This window comes from Sinohyriopsis cumingii, chromosome 16, assembly GCF_028554795.1.
Source record: "Sinohyriopsis cumingii isolate HCF-2022 chromosome 16, ASM2855479v2, whole genome shotgun sequence".
NCBI lineage: Eukaryota > Metazoa > Mollusca > Bivalvia > Unionida > Unionidae > Sinohyriopsis > Sinohyriopsis cumingii.
Window position 1 is genome coordinate 84,045,945 of NC_142976.1, and position 26,912 is coordinate 84,072,856.

The 26,912-nt window shown below is 34.1% G+C and overlaps 1 protein-coding gene across 4 annotated transcripts in view; it reads left to right on the top strand.

Annotated features, from left to right (window-relative positions):
* LOC149780919 (dynein axonemal heavy chain 5-like) overlaps nt 1-26,912 on the top strand; it is a 199,854-nt gene that overhangs the window by 22,974 nt on the left and 149,968 nt on the right. For 2 of the 4 annotated variants that reach the window (XM_089938013.1, XM_089938014.1), the window contains exons 4-7: nt 9,815-9,871; nt 19,351-19,511; nt 20,853-21,060; nt 25,175-25,338. In XM_089938013.1, coding sequence (XP_089794139.1) covers nt 9,815-9,871; nt 19,351-19,511; nt 20,853-21,060; nt 25,175-25,338 — 590 coding nt within the window. The remainder of the gene's footprint in view (nt 1-9,814; nt 9,872-19,350; nt 19,512-20,852; nt 21,061-25,174; nt 25,339-26,912) is intronic. The other 2 variants (XM_089938017.1, XM_089938016.1) reach the window with 1 other exon arrangement.

A 26,912-nucleotide genomic window follows, 5' to 3' on the forward strand; every position in this document is an offset into this window, starting at 1 on the left:
CTAATTTTTAGTTCCAAACATTATTATACACATATTTCTGTAATCGAGTAAATACATGCAGGATCCCTGTACTGTACTGTAGAGCTAAAATTAACCCGATGCGATCGATAAAGACTAGACGCTGGATTCTACACTCAGTAAGCTGAAATATACATGTCAGTTTTCTGTATTTACATACATTTTATGTGCTGTCTACGTGTAGTGTGCTGTTATAAATATTTCACGAATAGAGCAGAAAATACACGAACCGTATATTTTTGTAAGTTAGAAACCATAAACGAGTATGTAGATAATTATGACCATATACCGAGAATCATAAAATTACCTCCCTTTCGTGAGTCAAAAAATAAGTAGTATAATAATGATAATTTCTGACAAAAAAGAGAAATAATTAAAAAAATAGTTAATAAATATAATACTTGCTAGTGATGATAATTATTGATATCAGAAGGTGATTCTCTGTTTGTATTTTTTTGAGAAAGCAGATCTGGTTATATTTTCCGCGACTTTTTGTACTGAAGACGGATTAATATCAAAGTATTTCGCAGCCGCATTCATTGAATGAAATATAATTTCTTCGCCAGTTTCTGTGTTTGTAGCCTTGATCACCCTTCTAGAAACTGTCTTACCTCTTCTAGTATTACCACGTGCAGAGTTCTCGCTATATGCAATAACCTGAAGGTTGGATAAATTATTGTTTTGAGGGTCTGAGTCAATATGATCGATCACAAGACCATCTTTTATCAACCCTTTGTGACATTCATACACAAATCGATGACAATGATAATGTTTCTTCCCAGCAGTAAACATTAGATAACCAGCATTAGTAATATAACCAACCGGTACTTTTTTTCTGACAATTTCTGATGACACCATTAATATTTGATTCGTAGCTTGTTATGACAGGATGTGGGATAAATTTATTTTGCTCCATTTATACAATAATATTATTTGTTTAAATCATTGTTTGTCTGAAATCTTGATATATAATCCTCCACGGATTTTATAGCGTTTTCACTATTATTATTATTCTTGTCATAATATCTTTTAAGTTCTCTGAACCGTTTTCCACCGCACTTTCCACATAATCCTGTTTTTCTCGCACTCCAATACCACATCGCAGACACGGTATTGGTCCTAGACTCCCCCGCCATATATTTTGTAAGTGCATCCAACAAAATTCACCTCTACAGGATTTATTGCATCGATTTACTGAACCGATCATGAGCCATCTGCATTGAGACATTGTATATATAATATTCTTTATTTAAATATTTGTTTTAATTATATGAACGAGTTTGAGAGATTATCCCAAACTAGGCCTTCTAAATATAAATTTAATCTCGACAGATTATCTCCTGACTTACCAGTACGAGATTTGGTTGATCCGAAAAATAAAAGTTTGATCTCGAAAATTCATGATGCCAAGAAAGAATTTTACACGGATGGTGCATCTCATGTATGGTCAACGTTCAAGATTATTCGCAACACTGTCAAGGACGCTACAATGAATGACAAACGAGCGGCAACTATCATTAACTACTTCGCTGAGTACGAGGGCAATCAAAAATATTTCTTCAGAGTAAAATTTATTGTATTAACAGAAACAGGTAGTTGGATTATCCGTGATAAATATGATCCTGTCCTTGGTAATAATAAAATTGCCATATTAAGTAAAAATTCCAGACCTGGTCTATTGACTGGTATTGACAAACCGTATTACACTGGACAACAAATTTTTACAAAAGTCATGTTACTGAAATAAAATTAGTCAATTCTTATCAATTTTTATGTGCTGAACACGAATATGACAGTCAAATTGCAAAATTGGCTCTAGTTTTTTTGTAATCTGCAAGAAATTAATGTTTACATAACGAAATGCATTCCAATAGTAAAAGGTCAACTGTAATAGCCTACCTATAAAAAATCAAGTCATTGACTACATCTTAGATTTCTTCGCCTGTCTCTTGTACAGCTGTTCGGGAGCATCTCTGAGGAGTGTCCAGCAGTAGTCAGCCAGCATTGTAGTGGACCATTTTCCCTGGTATCTTTGTTCCATTGTTGCGATATCTTGATGAAAACGTTCGCCGTGTTCATCACTAACAATACCACAGTTGCTAGGAAAGAAATCCAAATGGGAATGAAGGAAGTGAATCTTTAGAGACATATTGCAGCCAAGTTTCTTATACTTCATCAACATGTCTTCTACTAGTTCCTTATAGTTTTCTGCCCTAACATTTCCGAGGAAGTTTGTAGAAACTAGGCGAAAAGCATTCCATGCTTGTTTCGCGTCACCTTCCAGCAAGTTGTTGAACCGGTCATCTTTGAAAAGCTCTCGAATCTGAGGACCCACAAAAACTCCCTCTTTAATCTTTGCTTCGCTGAGTCGAGGGAATTTTTCATGCAGGTATCGGAATGCTGGCAAAGTCCGGTCAATGGCTTTCACGAAGTTCTTCATCAAACCTAGTTTGATGTGAAGGGGTGGTAGCAAGATTTTCTGAGCCTCAACCAGAGCTGGGTGTTGGATATTCTTCTCTCCAATGGCTACATTCTGCCTGTGAGTCCATTCCTTCCTCATGTAGTGCATTTCCCTTGCTCGGCTATCCCACTCGCATAAGAAACACATGTATTTTGTATATCCTTGCTGCAGTCCCATTAAAAGGGCAACTACCTTCAAATCACCACAGAGGTGCCAGCTGTACTTGTTATACTCAATGGAATTCAGTAGCTGCCTTAAGTTATCGTATGTCTCTTTCATGTGGACAGCATACGCTACTGGAATAGATGGAAGAATGTTTCCATTGTGCAAAAGCACAGCCTTGAGACTCAGTTTCGAAGAGTCCACAAATAGTCTCCATTCTTGTGGGTCATGAGTGATTTTTAAAGCATTCATGAGGCCCTCAATATCGGAACAGAATATCAGATTACTTTCCTTTCTGAAGAAAGGCTCCAATTGCTGGTGGCGCTTTCGATATGCAGTAATTGTGACATCTTCTTCTAGAAGATTCCATTGTTGGAGTCTTGATCCTAGCAATTCTGCCTTGTTCTTTGATAAGTCCAAATCACGAATCAGGTCATTTAGTTCTTCCTGTGTTATTCTGTGTGGGGTTGATGATGCACCACAGTGAAAATCTGGATCACTGCATGCTGATGGACCAGGAGAAGAACAGGTCGACTCACCTTTGTCTTCGTCAGATGAATCAAGAGAATATTCTGCTGGAGGTTCTGGAATAGGAAGTCCCTCACCATGTGGAACTGGTCTCAATGCAGACGGAATGTTTGGGTAGACTATTCTCGACTTCTTTCGCTTCGTTATTCCGCCGGAAAGAGGAGGAACCAAGCAGAAGTAACAGTCATTTAGGTGGTTGCTTGGCTCTCTCCACACCATTGGGACTGCAAACGGCATTGATGACCTTTTGCAATTCAATCACTGTGAAAGCTGTGTTGTACATGTAGCACAGCATATATGCGGAGCCCAAGGCTTGTCTTGGTCACCAACCTTGCATCCGAAGTAAAGATGATATGCCTTCTTCACTTGAGAATTGATACTTTTCTTCTGGTTGGCAAATGTCACTTCCCCACAAATATAGCAAAAATTGTCCGCGGTATTAACACACTTTCGAGGCATTACTGTTCTTTATTGTACGTAAATGGATAAAATAATAAGTTTTATGTAACAGTAGCTTGAACTGTCTCGCACAACGTCTAAAATATTTTAAATGCTGAACCTATCTGATTGGGCTTTATATAGTACACTGCTTACGTCAGCTTCAGCAGCCGCCTGGCATTAGTATAATAGGCCTACACATGTATAGTACACTGCTGACGTCAACTTACTTCAGCAGCCGCATGGCATTAGTATTGCATTGCATCAGAAAATGATGCAATCAACTGTGGATGATGTGAGCATGATGGTATTATGCAATGTTACATCATTATTCCGGATGTTGCTGCAGTCCTACTGGAGAAATTTACACAGTGAAACATAGAAAATGAGGTATATGAATATCTTCAAAACGAGAGCCAATACAAATTTTTCACGGTTATATTCGTGTTCGGCACACCAAAATACTACAGATTAGGGCCTTTTCAAGTCAGTAATGATTTCACTGTTGACCAGTGTTATGAGCGAGCGTACCCTGTAACAGCAGTTATTTATGGAATCTATGAGACAAATAAAAAACCCAGCATTGGTAAACTGGCACCCATGAAATTTTCAAGGTTAAATTGTGTAGCCGAACGAGTAATAGAACACTTTACAAACGCGATGCGTGGAAATGGATTAACTGATTTAAGACGTGAAAAAATAAACTCGTGGGCTGATTCAGTTAAGGATACCGGTGCTACAATAAAAGATGTTGCTGAATTAGGAAAAATATTAAAATTTCCAATAAAAATATCAACGATAACGGGAGAAGTACTGTACGAATCAAAATATAAATCAAAAGGAGCTCCAATAAATATTATTGATCATAATGCACACGCATGGACCAGCGCAGTAACAATATTTCCACTTGATCGAACTGTTAAATTTTACCTCTCAGATATGGGGAAAAGTATGTTTGATTTTATCAACGAAATAAGTTAAAACGATCCTGTATCGGTATGGTTATTTAAAAGTGATGAGGAAGGTGAATTTGATCAGTTTGTTAGACCGAATGGTGAAATATATCGAACAGAATATCTCCACGACGAGATGAAAAATCTCGCGGAGAAGTTTTTAGAGTGCAAGCACGCGGAAAATACTGACAAATTACTAACTAATTGTTTTACCGTTCCATCTGTTGCGGCTCATTTTGCTAGAGAAAAAAATTCATGGAAACCAACACGATTTGATTTACTCGAGGACGTACGCGCAAGTTGCGTCGAATACGGACACGGTGGATTATGGAATACCAAATATAATTACAATGATGTTATTTCGGTTGATATGGTTGCATGTTATCCGGGAAGTTTTCTTGGATACGGAGATTGTTCTGTGTACTTTAAAAGATTTGGTCACCCAACAAACGAGATGACCCGAGTGGCAATTAATGGACCATTACCTGATTTTGATCTGACTGGATTCGCTTGTGTTGAATCATTCGAGTTTAACGAAAATCTTCACAAGATTTGTTATGTTTGGTTTGGTAGACATTTTTGTGAAAAACGTTGGGTGCCTATAGTTTTATTACGATATATGCTAGATTATGCGGTACTGACATCGTTGGTTGTCAGTGAGGCAATTATATCATATCACGCGCAGACCAAAGTTTGGTTACCCATGCCAGATTCTATCAGTTTTGATGAAGTTATTAAGGAATTTAAGGAAAAATGTCCTGGTGTTTCCGAAGATGATATTGTCAAAGAAGCTCCTAAAATTCTCGAGATTAAACTTAAAAATAACGAAAAAACCGCAAAAGATCTCGGTAGAAGAATTATAGGTAAATTTACTCAGGGTGGTGCATATGATAATAAAAAACATCATGCACGATTAATTCTAGATGATGCCGAGTACGATTTTATAATTGCTGATACAACAGCGAGAAATATATTTGTAAATCGAGAAAGTGTTTATTTATCTGACGAAACAAAATTGGGTACGATCGTTAGTTACATAAATGATGTCTCCCCGCAGTATACTCATCTAAGATCTTTTATGTTGGCTTATGTTTCTATAAATGTATTATCGATGATTAATAGATTTCCTGAGACCGCAGTCAGAGTCGCAACAGATTCGTTTTATATTTCGAGTAAATATTTAGAGTCTGTTATGAAATTTACAAGTAATGATGAACGATGGGGTTCGTGGAGAATAAAAAAGGAAATATTACACAATTATACAGAATCAGCAGATGTTCCGATGAGAAATTTTTATCGTAAGTGTAATAAAATATCAGAAATATCGAAAGCGCCGTCAGTGAGTGATCCAATAACCAGATATAAGACAGTATATCTCAATGGACCTGGTGGATACGGCAAGATGACTCGAGCAATTAATGTTTTTAGAAATTCAGATATGATCGTGCTGACACCCACACATAGACTTTCACGAGAGATGAAACAACGGCAAGTACAATCGTGCACATATCATAGTTTCTTTCGGTGGTGCGGGGATACATGGACTCCTGAACGAATGGGAGAAAAATATATACCTAAAATAATTATTTGGGACGAGATATGTACGGTGTCACTGAATACATTAAAAACGTTTCTTGATTGGTTGTTGACAAAAAATATCGCTATAATAATGTGTGGCGATCATGGTCAGCCGCCGTCTTTTGTTGGACCATCTTCACATGATTGGTTAAAAAATTTCGTCGATTATTATGAAGAAATAGATGATGATCATAGAGCTCTTTTTTTGTAATTGCATTAATAGGTTTCATGTTGATTGTTCGTGTAATCTCATTATTTAATGTAGCTATCACACCTGGTAATCTTGCAACCCATTCACAAGATCTCGTATCCTGAATAAATTCCTTTGCATATTGATATCCAAATAACTGCTCGGCAAGTGTTCGATTAAATCGCTCTACAATTGCCTGATCACGGTGAATTGCAGTATGCCCTCGTCGTATTTTGGTATTATGTCGTTTCATCAACGATGATACTGGACCAAGAAATTCCTTACCAGGATCAGCTTGTAATAATTGTGGCCATCATAATGGTCCTCGTTGATAAATTCGTTGAAACGCATCAGCTACTTCAGATGCTGTTTTCGTTGATAGCGGCTCTGCCTCTTTGTACCTACTTGCAACATCAACAACAGTCAACGCGTACTTGTACGTTTTTCTACGTACAGTATCATGCGGTAAAAACAGAATATCTGCTTGATGAACTTGATTAGGAACACTAACATCGAAATATGCGTACTGAATTCGTTTCGGTGGTGGTAGATAAATTTGCCATATTGCTTGTTTGGATAACCACGCTTTAGCAGTAGAATGTTTAACTGCTGCTGCATCAGCAAGTTTACTAATTGCTGCTTTGCCTCTCCAGTATCCTCTTGGTGAATAATAAATTAATTCCGTTATATATTACCAGCTCCTAATACGAGTTTACCTTTCATCGCAGATTTTACTAACCAATTAGCTAATGATTCTCTGACATTTTTATTTTTTATGGAATCTAGTGAATGAATCAACTTCACATCTGGAATATGCCTATCTTGTAGATTTTTACTTTTATAAGCTACATCATGAGCGTGACAAGCTCGATCAATAGCGTTTATTGGTTCCTCGCCTGGTTTTGGTTGATCTTGATTATCAAGCCTGATATCAAGTCTGGTACCAGGACCGCAATAATTATATCCTGGTAGATGTTTTTCTCCTGGGTATTTAGCCCATGGAGCACTTGGAAACTTTGACATCATTTTAGCAATATCACCACCGCGCTTATTAGGTAAAAATGAAAATTTCTTTCTACCGCACACAGAACATTTTCCACCATATGCTATTTTTTTATTTTTTGTTGTAACTGTAGCTAAATCAGTAGTTGGAGTTTTAACTTTACAGCGTAAACAATATAAATTCATGTTATAAAATATATGGATATAATTGATTTCTCTGCAACTCGGCGATGAGAGCCAGTTAAACACCACCCTGCGTTACCAAATTCAATCAGAATGATTATCATAGGACCATGTGGATTGGGTAAGATGCAATTATTACTTAATCTGATAATGAGGTGGTTGAAATGGGATAAATTATATTTGGTAGCACCATCCATTGATGATCAGAGGTGTTATGATGTACTTAAAGATTTCAATGAAAACGCACGATTACTGGATGAAGATAATGATGTTATAGAGTTTATAACTGATATTAATGAAGCACCGTCCGTTGATGTTTTAGACGGATTTATTAATAATTTAGTTGTGTATGATGATGTGATGCTAGATAAACAAACAAATCCAGCCAGAATATTTTCTTGCGGCAGACATAAAAATACAGATGTGATCTATGTTACTCAATGGTATACGCAAATACCAAAAGTGATCAGAGACAATTGCAATATTTTAGTTGTGTTTAATGGAGTTGATACACACACAATGAGAAATATTCATCAAACTTGGTGCAGCGGTGACATGGATATAATTAAATTTAAAAACTTCTTCTCACATGCGCAAGTTACTCCGCATGGATTTATAACAATAAATTTACATGATCCAAGAACAAGATATCGTGTAGGTCTTGATAAAATGTTTTAACGTTTCTGATTTTTAAAATTAATAGCAGCAGAGATGGCACCTACCAATGTTGGTCGTCCAGTGGAGGAAACAAAAATAAATAAACATGTAGAGTACTTTATTTTTCAGCTACTATTTCGAACTAAGGTTTTATTGATGGGGTTGGTTTCAACAAAAATAAAAACCTCCCAGGAAGCTTTTATTTGTAAAAATCTGGACCTTTCTGCGGATTAGATTTCCATGACGGTTTTATTTTTTTGTCGGAATTCTTGGGTCTGTTCGCCCTCTCTGCTGCTCCCTGCAATGACACCTGGATTAGTGAAAATTGTTACTGTAAACATGAATGCCATTTTGAAATTGAGGGCTTGGTGTGAAATTTCTCCTTTCAGTATACCACTGGGCCATTTCCAGTGGGGACAAAAAGTAAGCTTGGGTAGTGTATTTCTGTTATATTTAGAACTTTTAAAGCTACCTCTCATAATTGTGTCAATAGTAACAATACTGACCCCTTTTTTGGAAGGCACCTCAACTTGTTACAAAATTGTACACCAGTTTGACCTAAATCAGATCACTCTTCCAAACACTGTTGGAGTCATTGTTGGTTCATAGAAATATGTAAACTGCAATTCCTACATTTACTATTTCTCTAATTATATATTTATCAAAGAGATCATGTATTAGAGGGGTATAAAAATGCTGTTGTTTACTCATTACATATTATTTCATGATTTTGACTCATTTCAGTATCAAGGTGGTGTCTGGTACTTGTGTCATTAATTAACATTTTTATTACAGTTGAAGCTCCTTCACTATGTTTTTTTTTATATCACAATTTTGAGTTATGGCACATGTTTGATTAAAACTTTGTCCTTCAATTTTTATTATGTCCAGGACTTCCCAAGATTTAAGTATGTAATGAGGCCTTGGGTCAAGTTCTATTTTCACAGTATTTAACAGCAAAATGTTGTGTAGTTACATGTATGGTTGCAATTTGACTTGGAACTTTGCTTTTCAGTAAGGGCATAATGGATGGAGATCAAAGAACATATACATTGAAATAAAATTTGATATGTGGCTTTACAATAAGTTGAAATAAGTTAAGTTTGATTTCCACAATGTTTATGGAAAGTGTTTTGGACTTGGAACTTTGCCCTTCAGTTTCTGCTCAATAACCTTTGATGTTACAGTTTCAATGGGTAAGAAACATAAAAGGAAATTAACTAAAGATTAATTTAATGGTGAACTCTCGGAAATAATAAACAACAAATAAATGATTTTGACCCTTTCTGTTTGGAAATTAAAGGGAACATGCCAGTGCAGACATCTGTGTATTAAGAACTACTTTTCATAAAGAACAATGTTTATGGGTTCTTTCTGTTAAATTTAATATCTTTTTTCAATACTGTATAATTGACAACTAAAGGACTGACTTTTGTTGTCTCTTAAGTGGTTTGTATGGTGTGAATGTTAAATTGAGGAACTTTCCACTCCCCCAAGTTAAAATTGTTGGATAACTTTCTGCTAAATATTTTTTTATTTTACTTCAGCTTCTTCAGTGTTCATCTGAATATATGCCAACCCTAACTTCATGACCATAACATGTGATCAATGTACATATCATAGAGTTGTCTCCCTTTATTTCAGTGGTTGGTTTTCAGATACAGATGCCTAGTCATTCTGAGTCCAAGAGAAAATCTACATGTACGAATGAGTGTCACTCACATCTTATTCAAATTAATCTCATACATTTTAAATATTTTGCCCTTTTCCTGCAGTTCCTCACGTCCATCTGAATAGCAACAATTTTATCATCTCCAGTGTTTCTAGAAGTCTTGGTGGAAAATTTGGGGTTGGGGGTTCATGGGGACATGCTGTTTTCCATGTTGATCCATCCATCCATCTGTATATGTCTTTTACATCATGAAGTTTGTTTTCACTCATTCACTTTTGAAGGTATACTTGGAACGAAATCAAATTTGGCATTGTCCTTAATATTAAAGAAAAATAGGGTTCACCTTTTTTCTTGTCAAAATTTGATCCAGTTATGGCCCTGTTTTACATGGAAGCTTGCTCTTGCTAAACAAGTTTTGTTTTTCCCTGAATAAATTTGAAAGTCTGCTTGACATGAAACAAAATTTGGTACACTGTTTCATTTTGAGAAGTTATCTGGTGTAAAATGGAAACTTTGTTCAAGCACTTCATATTTACGTTTACTCCTAGAAAATCTTCTGAAGTGGCAAATTAAATAGACTCAAGAATGACTTTGAAAAATGAGTTGGTGTTACTGGGCCACAGTGCAGTTGTGCTTTATTGCAACTATAAAGATGGTTGTATGGTGATATCGGTAGAATATATAGCTAATAATTTTATTCCAATAAGTCAAAAGGCATGTAGTGTACTTGAAATGGGTTGAATGTGCAGTTGGCATGCAGTTAAAGAATTAAGAGAACCAAATTTTCTAGTAAGCAAGTATTATAAATGTGATTAAATTCCATATGAAATCTTCAGTAAAGTGATGAACAGAGTAAAACCAGTTTCTTGACTAACAGATGTATGGCATGGAAAACAAATGATAAGAAATTTGCCCGTCCCCCCATTTAATTTGGGGTAAATATGTGCATGAAGAATACATATTAGTAAATAATGGTGTGATGAGGATAACTTATTTGATAAATGGGGCAGGAGGACTACAAAAAATGTAAAGCACAGTTATGCAAAAAACCAAGACAAAGAACTTAAATGGCTGAAGTTAACGTGTGACAACTTTGAGATGATTGGATCACTGACCGTTTGACTTAAAAAATAACACAAGACCTGAAGTGCAACAATTATTACTAGTTCCATATTTGACTTTTCCTGGCACAAGTTCTCAATCACATGTTTAAATAGGAGATTGCATTATCAGTACAGAGCAACATACAGGTAAAACTGACGTAAATCTGTTAACCCACTATTTGATTTCTTTGTAAAGAGAAAACAACTTTGATAAAAAATTACATAGGTGTGTAATCATGCATTTTTATTAAACATTACTTATTCAAGTTTCACATTTTGTTGAGCCCAACGAGTTGTTTTTGTTAAACCATTCTAATTAATCTCAGATAGATGTGATTTTGAATAGAAACACATGATCATTTAACTTGCATTGCCTTTGTGATTAATTGTTGGAACGTTTCACATTTGTTACATTCCTTAGGGGTACATTTTACCAGCATATGTTGTTTTTTCAGTTAGAGACTGTGGTCAGAGTTCAGTGGATTGTTTTAATGAGCTGTGAAATATGATACTGACTGACACAGGAATTAAGGAATGTAGTGAGTGAACCAGTAATTGATTTTATTACCTTTGTACCATGCATAATTTAAAATTTCCCTACATGAGCACATTACATTGTTTTGTGGAGCTGAAATTACTGTAAAGGAACAAATATGTTGAGTAACTGTTGAGTCCATGTAACCTTTTCAGCCAGTCAGAGTTCTGAATAATTTATTTTCTCTTTTGTCTGTTGATAACTGTTTTAATTTTTTAAAATAAATCTTGTGTTGTTTAATCAAACTTATGCTTGATTGGTTTCCAAATCATAATTGCTGATAGCTGTCCAAGGTCATGATTTTGTTAGGTATGATAGAACAGTTCATGATTACAAACTCTATCAAAACCTTCATTGTTATGATTTGACAAGACACTTTTTCACCAAATTTTCACCTCCAAAGAGAGTCTCATTTCCAGCTCTGAATAATGCAAAAGCTATGAAATACAGTTAAAATTTCTTAATTTGTGCAACACTTTATTTTTGCTTTTGAAAATAAAAAGAAGTTACCATGGTGTATTATAGATTTGTGACAATGCAAAACTCATAGACTCTGTCCAAATGGTTGTTTTTTTATAATTTGAATGGTGAATTTCACACTTTCAGTTTCAGAGTAAGCTCATAGAATGAGACATTAATTCAATGAGTACTAACAGGGTCACTTTATCAAAATGGGGTCAAGGTCAGAAGGTCCAAGATGGCTCACAAGCACTGGGTATTGATAACATCTTTTAGTAACCAGTTGATTCAATAATAGTTACAATATAAGAATTAAGAGTGATTGCCAATTTTTCGATTGATTATTGACAGTCTGAAAGATGGCATATTTAGACATAGAATTTATATAAGTAGAAGAAAAGGGAAATTAAACAATTGTCATCATATTTATTATTAGCTTACTGTAGAATATGTATTAAAATCATTGCATAGATTATTGCTGTTCAGATGGACAAAGTTTTTAATTTTATAAATCACCAGCCTGACTACTAACTGATTCACTTGTTCCCTAACCCTCATGTTACTGTCTTCTTTATCTTTTATGATTACAATGTATTTTCTTTGTAGGATTTTTTTCTACTCAATAGTTCTAGTTGTTGTTTTTTTATATAGAAAAAATTTAATTGACCGAGTACTCTGTCTCAGTATTCATTACTTGTATAATCGACTATAGTTTTCTTGTCTGTCTCTGTATTCCATCATTTTCTCAATAAAGTAAATCAGAACTGAATACTTTATCTCAGTTTCCATCACCTTTATAAACCCGTTTATTGTAACTTAGATAAAACTGCACAAAAGTACAGTACCTCCTCATTGTAAGTTGCCTCAGCATAAGGCAGTCTCATATATAAGGTGTTTTTGGTCATTATTTAATAGTAAAAATACGTATAAAATACCTCAATATAAGATCACCTATGGGACACTCCACCTTTACATCATTGAAGAGCATTATAGTGTATTTGGTTTAGTCATATTGCTTTGATTTTAAAATTACATCAAGAATTAAGTTTAAATTTTATCACTTTACAAGGTGATTTACACAATGTTCACTTGAGATATATGGTAATTATTATAATTCTTTTTGTACAGTTTTTGTTATTTTTGAATTATGAATATAGTACCCACTTTTTATAATGCTGCCCATGGAAGCCATTGAGAATACTGCCTTATTATGAAGTGCATGATAACAATCCTCCCTCATTATAATTCTGTCCATGACAACCATAGACAATACTGCCTTATAATGAAGTGCATGATAACAATCCTCCCTCATAATTCTATCCATGACAACCATAGACAATACTGCCTTATAATGAAGTGCATGATAACAATCCTCCCTCATTATAATTCTATCCATGAAACCTTAGACAATACTCCCTTATAGTGAAACTGCCTTATAATAAAGTACATGATAAAGTTGTCCCTCATTATAATGCTGCCAGTGGAAGCCATTTAGTATGACTATTACAGTATACCCTATTATAATGCTGTCCATGGGGGTCAAGAAGTGTACCACCTTATAGTGAAGTACATAATACAACACTCATTATAATGCTGTCTATGGAAGCCATACAGTATACAATCTTATTGTGAGACTGCCTTATGATGAAGTACACAATACAGTACTCCCTCATTATAATGCTATAAATGGGAGTCATGGAGTATACTGCCTTATAGGGAGACTGCCTTAGAGTGATGCACATGGTAGAGTACTCCCTCACTGTAATGCTGCCCATGGAAGCCATTGAGTATTTTACTTTAAAGTGAGGCTCTCTTGTAATGTAGTACATGATACACTATAAGACCCCTCCCATATAGTAAAATCAACATATAATGAAGTACAGTAAACAGTATTCCTTCATTATAATGATATATGTGAGAGCCATAGAGTATACCACCTTACAGTAATGAAGTCTATGATACTGTATTCCCTCAGTATAATTCTGTCCTTGGGAGTCATAAATGATGCTGCCTTATAGTGAGACTGCCTTATAACGAAATATGATCCAGTATTCCCACATTATAACATCATCATCCATGGGAACCATAGTGTATACTACCTTATATTGAGATTGCCTTATAATGAAGTATATGATGCAGTACTCATCCATTTTAATGCTACCCATGGTAGCAATTGAGTGTACCACCTAATAGTGAAATCCCTTAAAATGAAGCATTTTATTTCGCTCCAACTAAATGAAATCAAATCCATGACCATACTTGCCCTAAAGCATGAGCAGTTTTATACAAGGCCTTATGGTGACTGAAGCAGTTTGAGGTAAAAACTATGTACACGTTATTTTAGGTAGAAAAATTATTATAGATATCATCTCAGTCTTAAAAATTATAACTGGCAAACGGTTGTTAATAAACCAAAAATTCCTGTGAACAATTAAGGAAAAAAACTTAGGATTTTTATCAATTGATAAAGTACTATAAAACATTGGATGAAAGTATAAAAATGACAGAGAATACAGTATTTAATTTGGAATCAAGATCAAACAATGATGTTTTAAACAAAAATTACAGTAACATGTAATTTACTCATGCAAAATGTATGGCATATCTTTTCAGCTTTTAATATTATTTCCATTTGATCATGTTTGAATTTTATCATTCTATTCATCAAGAATCATGTTTATTCAAGAATTATATTTTCTTCTGCTTTCAGTCAGTTGTTCTCAAATCATGCACAAATTTAGCTTTGCCAAGTTTTAAACACAAACATGCCATTTGCACAGTGCTGTGTTTTTAATCATATACAGGAACCAAACATTTCATAGCTAATAATGTCAACTAGAATTTTTTTACTTTCAACTTCAGTCTTGTGTGTAATGTTATTATTGATTGTAAAACTTGATTTTTGAATAAGGCATGTGTGTGTGGGTGTGGGTGTGGGTGTGTGTGTGTGTGTGTCGGGGAAATACCACTCTGCCAACATGTGGATATGATTCCACTACTTCATGTTTCAGAGATGAACCTCCTAGACTGCTCATCTGTACGTGTTCACATTTAACACTTTAAAGAGTGTGCATATTGTATATTTCTCCATGTGACCATTGTATTCTTTTCTTGGGGGGGGGGGAGCAGTAGTATTACCCTCATCAGTATGTTTGTCCATGCATTGCTATGTCACTGCATCCTGTTGTCTTTTTGTTTTCATTCATTAACCCAGAATAACTGCAGGAATTGAAATCAGATTGGAATACATATCACTATTCTCCAAGTACTTATCCAAATGCAGCTTGTCTTTTTTTCAACACTGAAGTTATCTTCCCTGGGCATGGCCTCTTTTTGTTTTAGTTAAATAACTTCAATGTAACTACATGTAGATTGATCAAAATTAATATTAACATATAGTTTCAATTTAAGTTCCTTCTGTTGGTTAGACAAAGATCTAGGTTATGTTGTGCACAGAATTGACATAGTCACCTTGATGAAATATTGAGTTTATAATTTGATTTATATATGATATGCAAAAACAAATATTTATAACGTATTTAATAATTGAAAATTATATTTTAGTCCATCTTGTAGACACAAAACTAATCTTGCAGCTGATTTAAAATCTTTGTACATGTCCATCACAAAAAGTTACTGAATCCACAGTTTCATTTGTTTTTGAAGTATTATGATCTCTGCTATGCATTAAATGCCTGAGCACCAGGGGTGTGGTGCTGTGGGAACATGTGGGAATGGCATTCCTATACTTTTTTGTGCTCATCATTGCTGCCCACCCCTTGCATCTGAGTAACATGCATTCTCTCACTTCCTTATTTAGCACTACACCACTGCTAGGCACTCTTGTCATTTTGCATTGAATGACTGAGCACTTTATATTGAGTGCTTTGCCATTCCTTTTCAAGACCTTTTGGAAAAGGTGTATACATATCATAACATAAATCATCAAATTGCCTTACACTCCTTATAACATATAACACATGTCTGAGCCTAATTTTATCAGCTTGAAATATATTCTCATTTTCTCTCTTTCTTTGATAAATGTGAATGGAGCTTATAGTGTAACTCTTGTTATCCATATATATATATATATATATATATATATATATATATATATATATAAAAGGGATGAAACGGTACACATCCACCATATTGACATTATTCACGGTACACATGGTATGGTGCATTATCAATAAATATATCAACTTGCTGGTCTTTTCATCTTTAAGAGGTGTGTGTATGATTTGGATTTTAACAATTTTGCAGTCATATCACTATGATGTCTGCAGTGTGGCAGTTTATAATGATGTCTAGCACTGGGGCATCATGCCACAGGCATGTAGCATGATGTCCCACCCAGTCACATTGTCCTGACAGCAGGCTGACCAGTCCTTTCACTAACCTCTTAATGCTGAGTGCCCAGCGAGGCAGCTGTTAGTACCATTTTTTAAAGTCTTTGGTATGACTCGGCCGTGGATCGAACCAACAACCTCCCACATCTGAGGCAGATGCTCTGACCACTAGGCTACCGGAGTGGTTGCTTTAAGAGGTCTGTCAGTGGTGCCATTTTCTATATGGGAACATGATGGTCACATTTTCACTACGCAGATTAAAGACAGTCTGTTCAATGATGCCATTCCTCATTCTTGGCTAGATTTGAAAAGACCACAAACACTTCCAAACAGACTGCCTGCTAGTTGTTGGTGATTTTCATTAAACCTTTTAGACAGTTAGGCCATTTCAAGCTGCTCCATTTGATCAGATGCAAGACCTATTTTGGATACCACAATGCATGAACACTGTGAAAACATCTTATTACCAGTTTCAGATCTTCACTTTAATTTGAAAGGCATATGGTATTATCTTTAAAACAGAATTTCCTCATGCAAGGAAAACTTATCTAGAACAAGTCTGAGTGTGGGAGCAGAGATGACAACCAAAATTCCTGTACTGGGTATTTTCTGCAGATTCAAAACAACTGTTTCAGTCACAATTAGCCAGTTCTTTAGTTTAAAAGGAAATTACTGACAACATCCATCAAATTAACAAGGTGACAATAAGTAGTGGCAGTTTGGAATCTGCCTCTTGCCTATTATGTGGTAATTTATTATGAAAATCCCATTGGCACATTCAATCACTAATTTTATATATATATATATTAGCATAAAATGAGATATGTCAAACATGTTCCCCTTGTATGATTTAAAAATACTTTACATACAATTTAATAGCCACTTCTGTACAGGAGGACCTGTTGAAAGACCACCTCTTTTGCCCAAAAACTATGATCTCTCAAAACAGGTGGTCTCTCATAACAGGTCACAATGCTATATAATCAATAATTTTGTGAGCGTGATCTCTCAAAACATGTGGTCTCACATAGCAGTGGTCTTTCAAGACAGTTTTTACTTGTAAAGTTTCTCTGTTGCTTTGTATTTGTTTGGATCAAGTTTAGATGCCAATACTTCATGTGTGTTATGCAGTGGACAAGCTATATTTATTCCTTTTTTGTAGTTATTGTTTACCCTGGACTTGAACAAACAATAACTACCTATCGGAACTGAATTTAACATATTTCAGTGCATGACACACTGGAAATGTAGCCTTCAGATTCGATTCAAGCTGACAAGATGTGGAGCAACAAAAAAAACATTTCATAAAAGTGGTTATTAAATGATCAGTAAAGTACTTCATTGTACATGGAGAACAAATCTGGCTTTATGTTTATATGTTATCAGTGGCTGGACATGCTATCAGGATAAAATAATTAGCCTGGAATCAGAAGAGTGTGGGGTGGGTGCAGATTTCAAACCATGTGAATTAGTCACTTTATGCTAATTTGTAGAAGGAGAGTGAGTGTTGTCAATAGTTTTTCTTCTTTTGCTGACAGAAAAGAGTACATGAGACTGGTAAAACTGTCTCAGATGAATTCTCAGTTTAAAGAATAAAATGGCAAACAACTAATAAATTATTCAAAGCTAAGGAAGGTTAAAGTAACTTATATTGGGCAAGAATTATTTTGTATCAATTCTTCGTTTCTAAATATAATAAGAGGTAGCATGGTTTACTAATAGTTTGACACTTAGGTGGTTTTTACTATATATAATGTGTTCAGATTCGAATTGTGATAAATAAATTTATATCCCAATTCTTTGATGACATTGCGCCTATAAAGTGAAAATTTTGTAATAAGTAATACATTTTTGAAAGGGACAATTTTTTAAAGATAATTTTTATAGAAAATGCAATACTATTGAGTATAATTATGATGAGTTCAACATTGGTGATGATATTTTGTTGAAACTAGAGTTGTGTATCACCAGCCATGTTTTATCATAGTAGATGTCACAGTTAAAGTATATGATATATATATATATATATATATATATATATATATATATATATATATATATATATATATATATATATATATATATATATATATATATATATATATATACACACATTCACCTATAAGTTGAGTCCAACTGCAAACTGCACAGACCCAGATCTGCCATCACATAATATACCAGTAGATCTTGGTATATACAGTTTTTTAGGAGTAATCAGTAGAACATAAATGTTCACTTCGTTTGAAATGATAGAAAGATGACAAGTAAAATGTTTAAGACAGTTGATGTAATTTTGTTGATGTTTTATTCCTCTGTTTTCCAGTATAGATAGCTAGAGTTTATTTTATCATGACACTATCATCAGTGAAAATATTGCAATTTATCGAAGCATCCATGATAACAAACAGCTGTCATTTGGAATAGAAAATGGGTGCTGTACTAGTGATGTGTGATGTTACTTGAACTCAAAGAACCAGTAAACACATGTACCAAATGTACTTGCTTATAAGTTGGGTCTGACTGCAGCACAGACCCAATTCTGGCATTGCATAAAGTGTCAGCAGAGTTGGGTCTGTGCAGTTTGTTTGGAGCAATCAGTAGAATGAACAACATAAACCCTTATCTGCCAGCACTGTATGCAGTGGCAGATCAGCGTCTATGTTGTTTGCAGTTGGACTTGACACTTATACATGGATATATATGGTTCTCTGAATTAATTTATTTTTGTGTGTATCATGTTTGCAGTTTTGCGCAAAATGGCTATTATATTGGAGTCATAAATTTGGGAAGGAGTTCTAATGTTTCCATGAATGTATCTTTTGTTCATTAGCTCTTTAAATATATACCTTGTAGCAAGCATCAAAGCCATGAAATTTGATACACCCCCACACACAAAAAAAACATGTAAAAGAGAATTCACAGTATCAGATTTATAGAGCTCCTCTGACATAAGAGGAAACTTATTTCAGTTCAGACATAGGATAAGTTGTAAGGTTAATTATTGTAAAGGATAATCACATTATAAAATAATTAATTAATTATTAAAACATGATTTTCAGTGGATCATCTAAGAGCACCCCCACCTGTAAGGACACCAAGGTCGTCAAAACCTAAGGTGTTTGTTACTGATGGAACAGACATTCCACTGCATGGTGTTTGCCTCTTGTTCAACAAAGGTGGGTCACCAGACACACCAATAACAGATCAGAGCATCACCAAGGTATGGACCCAGGTGTCTTGTGTGTTTGTGATGTAAAATAATTATTCTAAAGAAAAGAAAAGAAAACAGATGTACCTTGCCTGCAAAAGCAAAAATCCCAGCACAAAATGAGAGACCAGACAATGCCAGTGAAGATGCCTTCTTGATGATTGAGACAATTCATGTACTATCATCTACATTCGCTTATAAGTCAAGTCAAACTGCAAACAGCAAAGAACCTGATCTGTTATATCATAATTTGCCTACAGATCGGGGTCTGTCTTGTTTGTTCTACTGATTACTCCTAACATTGGACAGACTTAGATCTGCTGGCACATTATGGTGTGGCAGATCTGGGTCTGTGCAGTTTGCAGTTGGACTTGACTTGTATGTTAGTATCAACAGAATGTCTAGAGCAAAGTCATTTTGTTATACAACAGTTTTCAGTCATTGTAAGTAATGCTTTTGTAGATATATGTCAGGTTAGGTGAGATGACATTTTAAAAGTTAATTTCAGACCATGTTATACAGACATATTTTTTATCACATATAACTGTTACAAGGTACATGTATGATTCTATCCTGTGTAAAGTTGAGGTATATTATTTTTTTGTGTGGATAAATCTGTGTCTTCTGTTTTCTTTTTTATGGGTTATTAACACACACACACACACACACATACACACACACACACATATATATATATATATATATATATATATATATATATATATATATATATATATATATATATATGTGTGTGTGTGTGTGTGTGTGTGTGTGTGTGTGTGTGTGTGTATTCATTGTAGTTTCCAAGTGATATTTGGGTCAGAAGGGTGAAAGATCATGATCTCATAGGTCATTAAGAGAATAAGACTGAACATAGCAATGTTTCAAAATTGTTTTAAAAGATTTGTTGAAAACAAATTTGTCATTAATAGTGAACCTTTTCCAGAACATATGGGAACCATGGGAATGTACCTAAAAATGATGCTCAGAGTCATTTGGAGGCTTGAAAGAATCACAGTGCATTGATCTAAATCATGTGTCATTCTTTATTGCACAGTGTTTCCCATAATTCTAATTAAGCCACTTTGGAAATGGTCCATTTATTCCTTTTCAGATTTACATTTCTCTTATGGCTGTACTGTAAATTTGTTTACAGTTTATGTTCATACAAATACAGACATTTTTGTTAGTACATCAATTTATGTGTGTCAGAAGGAGTTCCCTAGTTTCCACACAAAGAATCACACTTTCAGGTCCCTAAATTTGTGTCTTGCAGCACAAAATAAAACAAAAACAATAAAATGGTATATTACAAAGGATAATAAATTCACATAATGTCTTCTTTGATATCAGGAGGTGACATTCACTGTATTGGATACCAATGGCCATGGAAAAAATGGTGGAGGCCTTCTCCATGCAGTTGAAAGCCTGCTTTCTAACATCTTTATACCTGCATTGAAAAGTCTGGACAAAGGCTGGGGCCACTTGGACTCAAAAGGAGGGGTGCAGACCAGGACTGACTTCCTCAACATGCTTGACTCGTTTGTATTAACACTCACTAGTAAGTACTACAAATACAAAAAGATTGGTGTGACCATATTTTCAAATTACACAAGAATACCACATGTATATAAAACATTCCTCAAAGGAAAGAATAGATCTTTTTTGTTTTCTGATTTTGAAAAGAATATGTGATCTGAACAAGAAAAATATCAAAAACTCACTATGCACTTTTCTATCTAAGCATTTACTAATCATTGTTTTGAAACTTTCCACTGTACGAATGATATAAATCTATGAAACAATTCAAATTCTTATATTGAGGAATAATCCAAACTCTGTATGTAAATAATTTCAAAGTGTAATCCAGATATACAAATAACAAACTTGACAAATATATTTTGAATATAGACTAAACAAGTAAGAAATAACATTATTATGTTCAAGTATCTATTAATGTTCATCTAAAGTATATGTCAGTGTGGTCATGTAGGTGAATTTACTCAGCATAAATATTAATTGTTTTTTTAAAATTTAATATTAATATTGTTTAATGAAAGTCCATTTAGTCTTGATTGCAGAATTTTCTGCATCTTAAATGTCATCGAAAAACTTTGAGACAAAAATTACTGATTGCTATGAACTGTTAAAAATCTGACCAGGTGCTAAACTGGGTCAAGAAAAGAAAATATTGGGATCTGTCATAAGAAATAACAGGGTATTACAAACTTTTTTCAACCCGTGCAGATTTCATTGTGACATCACAGTGCACATCATTTAATCTGGTGTGTTCTGGATCACACCTTCAGGTTGACCTCTGCTAAAATTGTCTGCTTACTTGATTTTTGTTGCAAGTGGTTCTTGGGGAATGTGTATAATGACCTTTTAAAGGAATATGAATGTATAAGGATTCAGATAGAGTGGATAAATGCCTTTTAAGGTATGTGTAATCAAATTCTAAAAAGTACACCCATTGCTGAAATAGTCAGTACTAAACACCTATATGACTTGCATGACTTTTACTATACATGGGAATGACACCTTATTTTTGTTAGTTTCAGATAATGAAAACAGGTTTAGTATTAAAAAGTAAATACATTGGAAGAGAAGGTTGCCCTTTATTGAAAGAGAAAATTGTCAAGTCAAAGCCTTCATCTTGAAAATTTAGTGTAATGCCTTCATTGTGGATTAGACTAAAACATGCACCCAGTGACATCTGGTTGATAAAGTTTCAGTGAATAATAACTTATATACCACCAAAAAAAAGAACAAAACAGATCCTCATTTTGTGTGTTGTTTATATTGTTATGATTTTATAAGTTTTAAATCTAATTAAATTTGTGATTACTTTTATAAACGTTTTGGTACCAGACTGCACAAACTGGTATCAGTTCATTGGTTTTGTTCAAGTCCATTTCTACACAGCTTAATAGGTATACCCTTCCATTTCAACACAGCCTAATGGGTATAACTTCCAGTTTTCAAAATAATTGCTTCATTAGATTAAAAATAAGAACTATTGACCATGACAAGGTGAAAGCTCATTTATTAGGAGGAGGTAAATCAATGTCAGTTTTATTTAGAAGAATGATTTATAGTATATGATGGTAAATGTGGAAATTCCTGTACAAATTGACAGTCTTGGCAAGTCATTGTAGACAATTTCTTGCAAGGTATTATGGGTAAAACTGGCATGAAGTTAACTTTTAACAGTTCACCACTATATCATTAGGTCATACCAATAATACCTTGCAGAAAATAACCCCTAATGACTTGCCAATTTTGCAAACATTTACTTGCTCAAAATAACAAAGCTCTCATGTTATCAAGGTTTGTAGTTATCATTTTTTATTTGAAGTGTATTTCAGAAAACTGGAAAGTTATACTCACTAGACGATGTTGAAATGGACTTTAATAATGCTTAAAGCTTTCATTCTTTTCTCCCACCTGCTACTTAAATACATTATTGCAGTAACTATATGAACAGTAACAATGAAGATTGATTCTGTCATATGTATTTACATTTTTTTTATTTAATGAGAAACTCAGAATTCAACCTGAGTTATATTGATGTAGATTTGTTTGGATAGTAGATAATGGCAGGAGATTAGAACACAGTAGATTGTTTGTTTCACATGTGAAGTTGGGTTTTCTAATATGTTTGCACTTGTTTTGAGGACTAAAATGAATCAAATTAAACTAGGCATGTGATGTCTGTTTTAATTGATCACTGTAATTGCTTTGCTTTATGACTTAAAAGGTAGCCTGAATTGGTTGCTTAGGCTTTGATTTTTCATTTGTTTGTTTTCTAACAGTGAATTCATTATTTTTTGTCATCTGATAATAAGTGGAAAATATGACATGTGCTAAATTCACAAACATGTACTGATTCTAAAAAAATTATTGCATTTTAATTAAACTGCAATGCAAAATCAATATACAGCACTCCCTCACTGTAAGTCCATTCATTTATAACTTGGTTTCTTTTTTAAGGTAGATGTGGTCATGTCTGGTAAAATTATATGTATTATGTACTTCATCGTATGGCCATATTACTACTTCTGCAGGCAGTATGCATTGGCTGTCATGTACAACATTATAATGAGGTAGTACTGCCTCATGTACTATATTGTATGGCTGTCTTACTATCAGGCAGTATGCATTGGCTGTCATGGACAACATTATAATAAGGTTGTACTTGTGTGTTTCATTATAAGGCCATATCAGGCAGTATGCATTTGCTCCCATGGACAACATTATAATGAGCAAGTACTGTATCATGTACTGTATTGTACAGCTGTCTTATTATCAGGCAGTGTACATTGAGGGAGTTGGACAGCATTACAATGAGGGAGTACTGTATCATGTACTTCATTATAAGACTTTCTCATCATCATGTTGTATTCTTTGGCTCACATGGATAGCATATTGAAGAGAGAGTGCAGTATCATGTACTTCATTGTAAGGCAGTCTGAGTGTCTGACAGTATTTGTTGGCTCCCATGTGCAGCATTATAATGAGGGAATGCTGTTGTACCAGGAAGGATATGAGTCTGTTGGTTTAAATGCTATTAATGATTAGGTAAATGGTTATATAGGAATGAGTCACTGTCAGTCACTGAAATAATAAGTACCCAAGGTTTAGTCTTAATGATATTTTGAAATTGGGTATCTACTCATTTAAGAGTTGAGAATTGAATCATGCAGCTGGGAGTCAACTCATTTACAAGAGATGCTTGAAGTTGGTATAAAACCTGACTGTTTTGAGCATCAGTGTGTTCCACAGAATCAAATATTGTTTTGCCAGATCCATACATAAACCATTTGGAGGTACCTTGTCAATACATAAGGTAATATGGACCTATAAGAAGGAACAATTGATGCAAAATCTATGGCACATTGATAAGTTACCAATTTTCCAAATAGACCCCACCCCACTCAATTTATGTAAACCACAATATTTAGGACATATGAACAGTGGAACTGAATTGCAAGAGAAATTAGAAATGAGTTGATATGAAAATAATACCATGAATGTAAAGGCATACTTTTTTATAATGAAAAATATAATTTTAACTTTAACTTTAGATTTGTTGAAAAGATGTTTTTATTAAAAAATGTTAGGTTGGGGAGGGATAATTTCTTGAATCAGACTCTTTTGTAACAATGATGAATTTTAAAGTTTTTTTTCAGTAATGCAATCCCTACTTCTGTAACTGTAATATTATGTTTTCATTGTCAAATGTACTTTTCTGAATTCATAAAAGTGCATGAATTAATATTTAAAGAAGAATTTTGAAGCAAATGTTGGAAATATCTATGAAACTAAAAAAAATGATGAAACATTTTAGCATTTCATATTTTGGCATTTTTTTAATTTTTTTTTTGTCTTTACATTTCATATTTCAATTAATATTATTAAAACCGAATTTTGTATACATATTTATTATAGTAGAATAGTTATCAGCATTTATTTTGTTACTCTGGAATTATTATTCTGGAATGTCATGTAGCAAAATGAAAACCAAAACCAAAGACAAAAATCTTCGTATTTTCCAGATATGAGAGTTTTGATATTTAATTATCTTTCATTTTATTTAATAATTAATAACTTTATAGATTTAATTACAGAAAGAAATGAAACCTGCAGAAGTCACAGCTATTCTTTTGTTACAGGTGCCCAGGAGAGTTTAAATGAGAAAGTTACACTGAAGCCCTGTGAGACTTATGACCTGAGCTGCATACAATCTCCAGCTGAATACCAGGCAATTGCAAACAGCTCTGATGCTCTAGATGGAATTGAGGAGTGTATGCAAGTCTGGATCAAACAGATTGAACAGGTATATAGTAAAGCAGTGGTTCCTAACCGTTTTTGGCCATGACCTTAAAAAATACTTTTTCTGAACCTCACGACCCATTTCCAAATTTTGTTAAGTTTTACTGCCCCTCCCCCCCAATCCTGGTAAACTTCCTTGACCCTCCAGAATGAAGTCGTGACCCTGATTTGGGTCATAAGCTGGGGGTTTAGAACCACTGTAGCAAGTTCAACAGTAACTCTAACATCCTGATTACATGTCTACAGAAGTAGTATCTGCAGCAATAAAAGCTAGCTGTGAGCAAGAGCAAATAAATAGAGACTGCGTTACATTTTAGACAGAGAAATTAATTTTTGCTGAAGAAATTTCACTTCATGCTGTTCTTGTCTCTGTGGAGATATTTCCCCTTCCTTCCATGACAACAGTGTAAAGGCCATCGTGATGTATTGCTGAATTGGACTTACTTTGTAGTCAGATAGTGTCAGATAGTTTCAATTTCTCAAAAATGTAAACTATTGCAGCAGATTAGGTCATCCCAATTCCACCATTCTCTCAAGTCACTGATATTTATGATCAGTCTGTGACAGGCGGTTGAAGTTATCAAAAGGGTGTGGAGTGTTGTGCTGAAGAGTGACTTTAATCTTTTTAGATTTGATTATCGAGAAAGCATAGATAAAATACAAAATATTTTCTTTTCCTACATAAATGCCAGATATATTCCTTCTTTTTATACTAGAACAATATATTTTAACTCTTGGCAAAATATGTTTTTTTGTACCAGATGCATTAGCAACAATATAATGGATGTGATTTGAGTGCAGTAACCATTTGTAATGGACATTAATACAGTTTATCCAAGTGTATTAAGAAAATGTTGAAAGTACCTTCATTCAGTGTAGATTGGAAGTATGTTTATATGTTTCTTTACATCATCTCTTTATTCTATTTATTGATATTTGTTGTGCACATTACCTTTACATCAGTGCAAGAAAAATTGTAAGTCATCAGTCTCATCATCACTAATACAAGAAACATATCAGAGAGTAAATTTATGTTAGGCAAACATAGTCTCATTATGATGCTATCCATGGAAGCCATAGAGTATACTGCTTAATAGAGACCACCTTATAATGAAGTACATGATACAGTACTTCCTCATTATAATGCTGTGTATTACAAATAATATACTGTCTAATGGAGACATAGTTATAATGAAGCACATGATACTGTACTCCATTATAATGCTGTCAGTGGGAGCCAAAGAGTAGACTGCCTAATGAAAACCACCTTATGATGAAATACATAATACAGTACTCACTTATTATAATACTGTATATGGCAGTCAAACAATATACTGCCTAATGGAGACCATGTTATAATGAAGCACATGATACTATACTCCATTATAATGCTGTGAGTGGGAGCCAGAGAGTAGACTGCCTAATGAAAACCACCTTATGATGAAATACATAATACAGTACATCCTCATTATAATGCTATATATATATATATATGCCAAAGAGTATACTGCCTAATTGAGACCATGGTATAATGACGTATATGATGCAGTACTCCATCATTGTGACTGTTGATGGCAC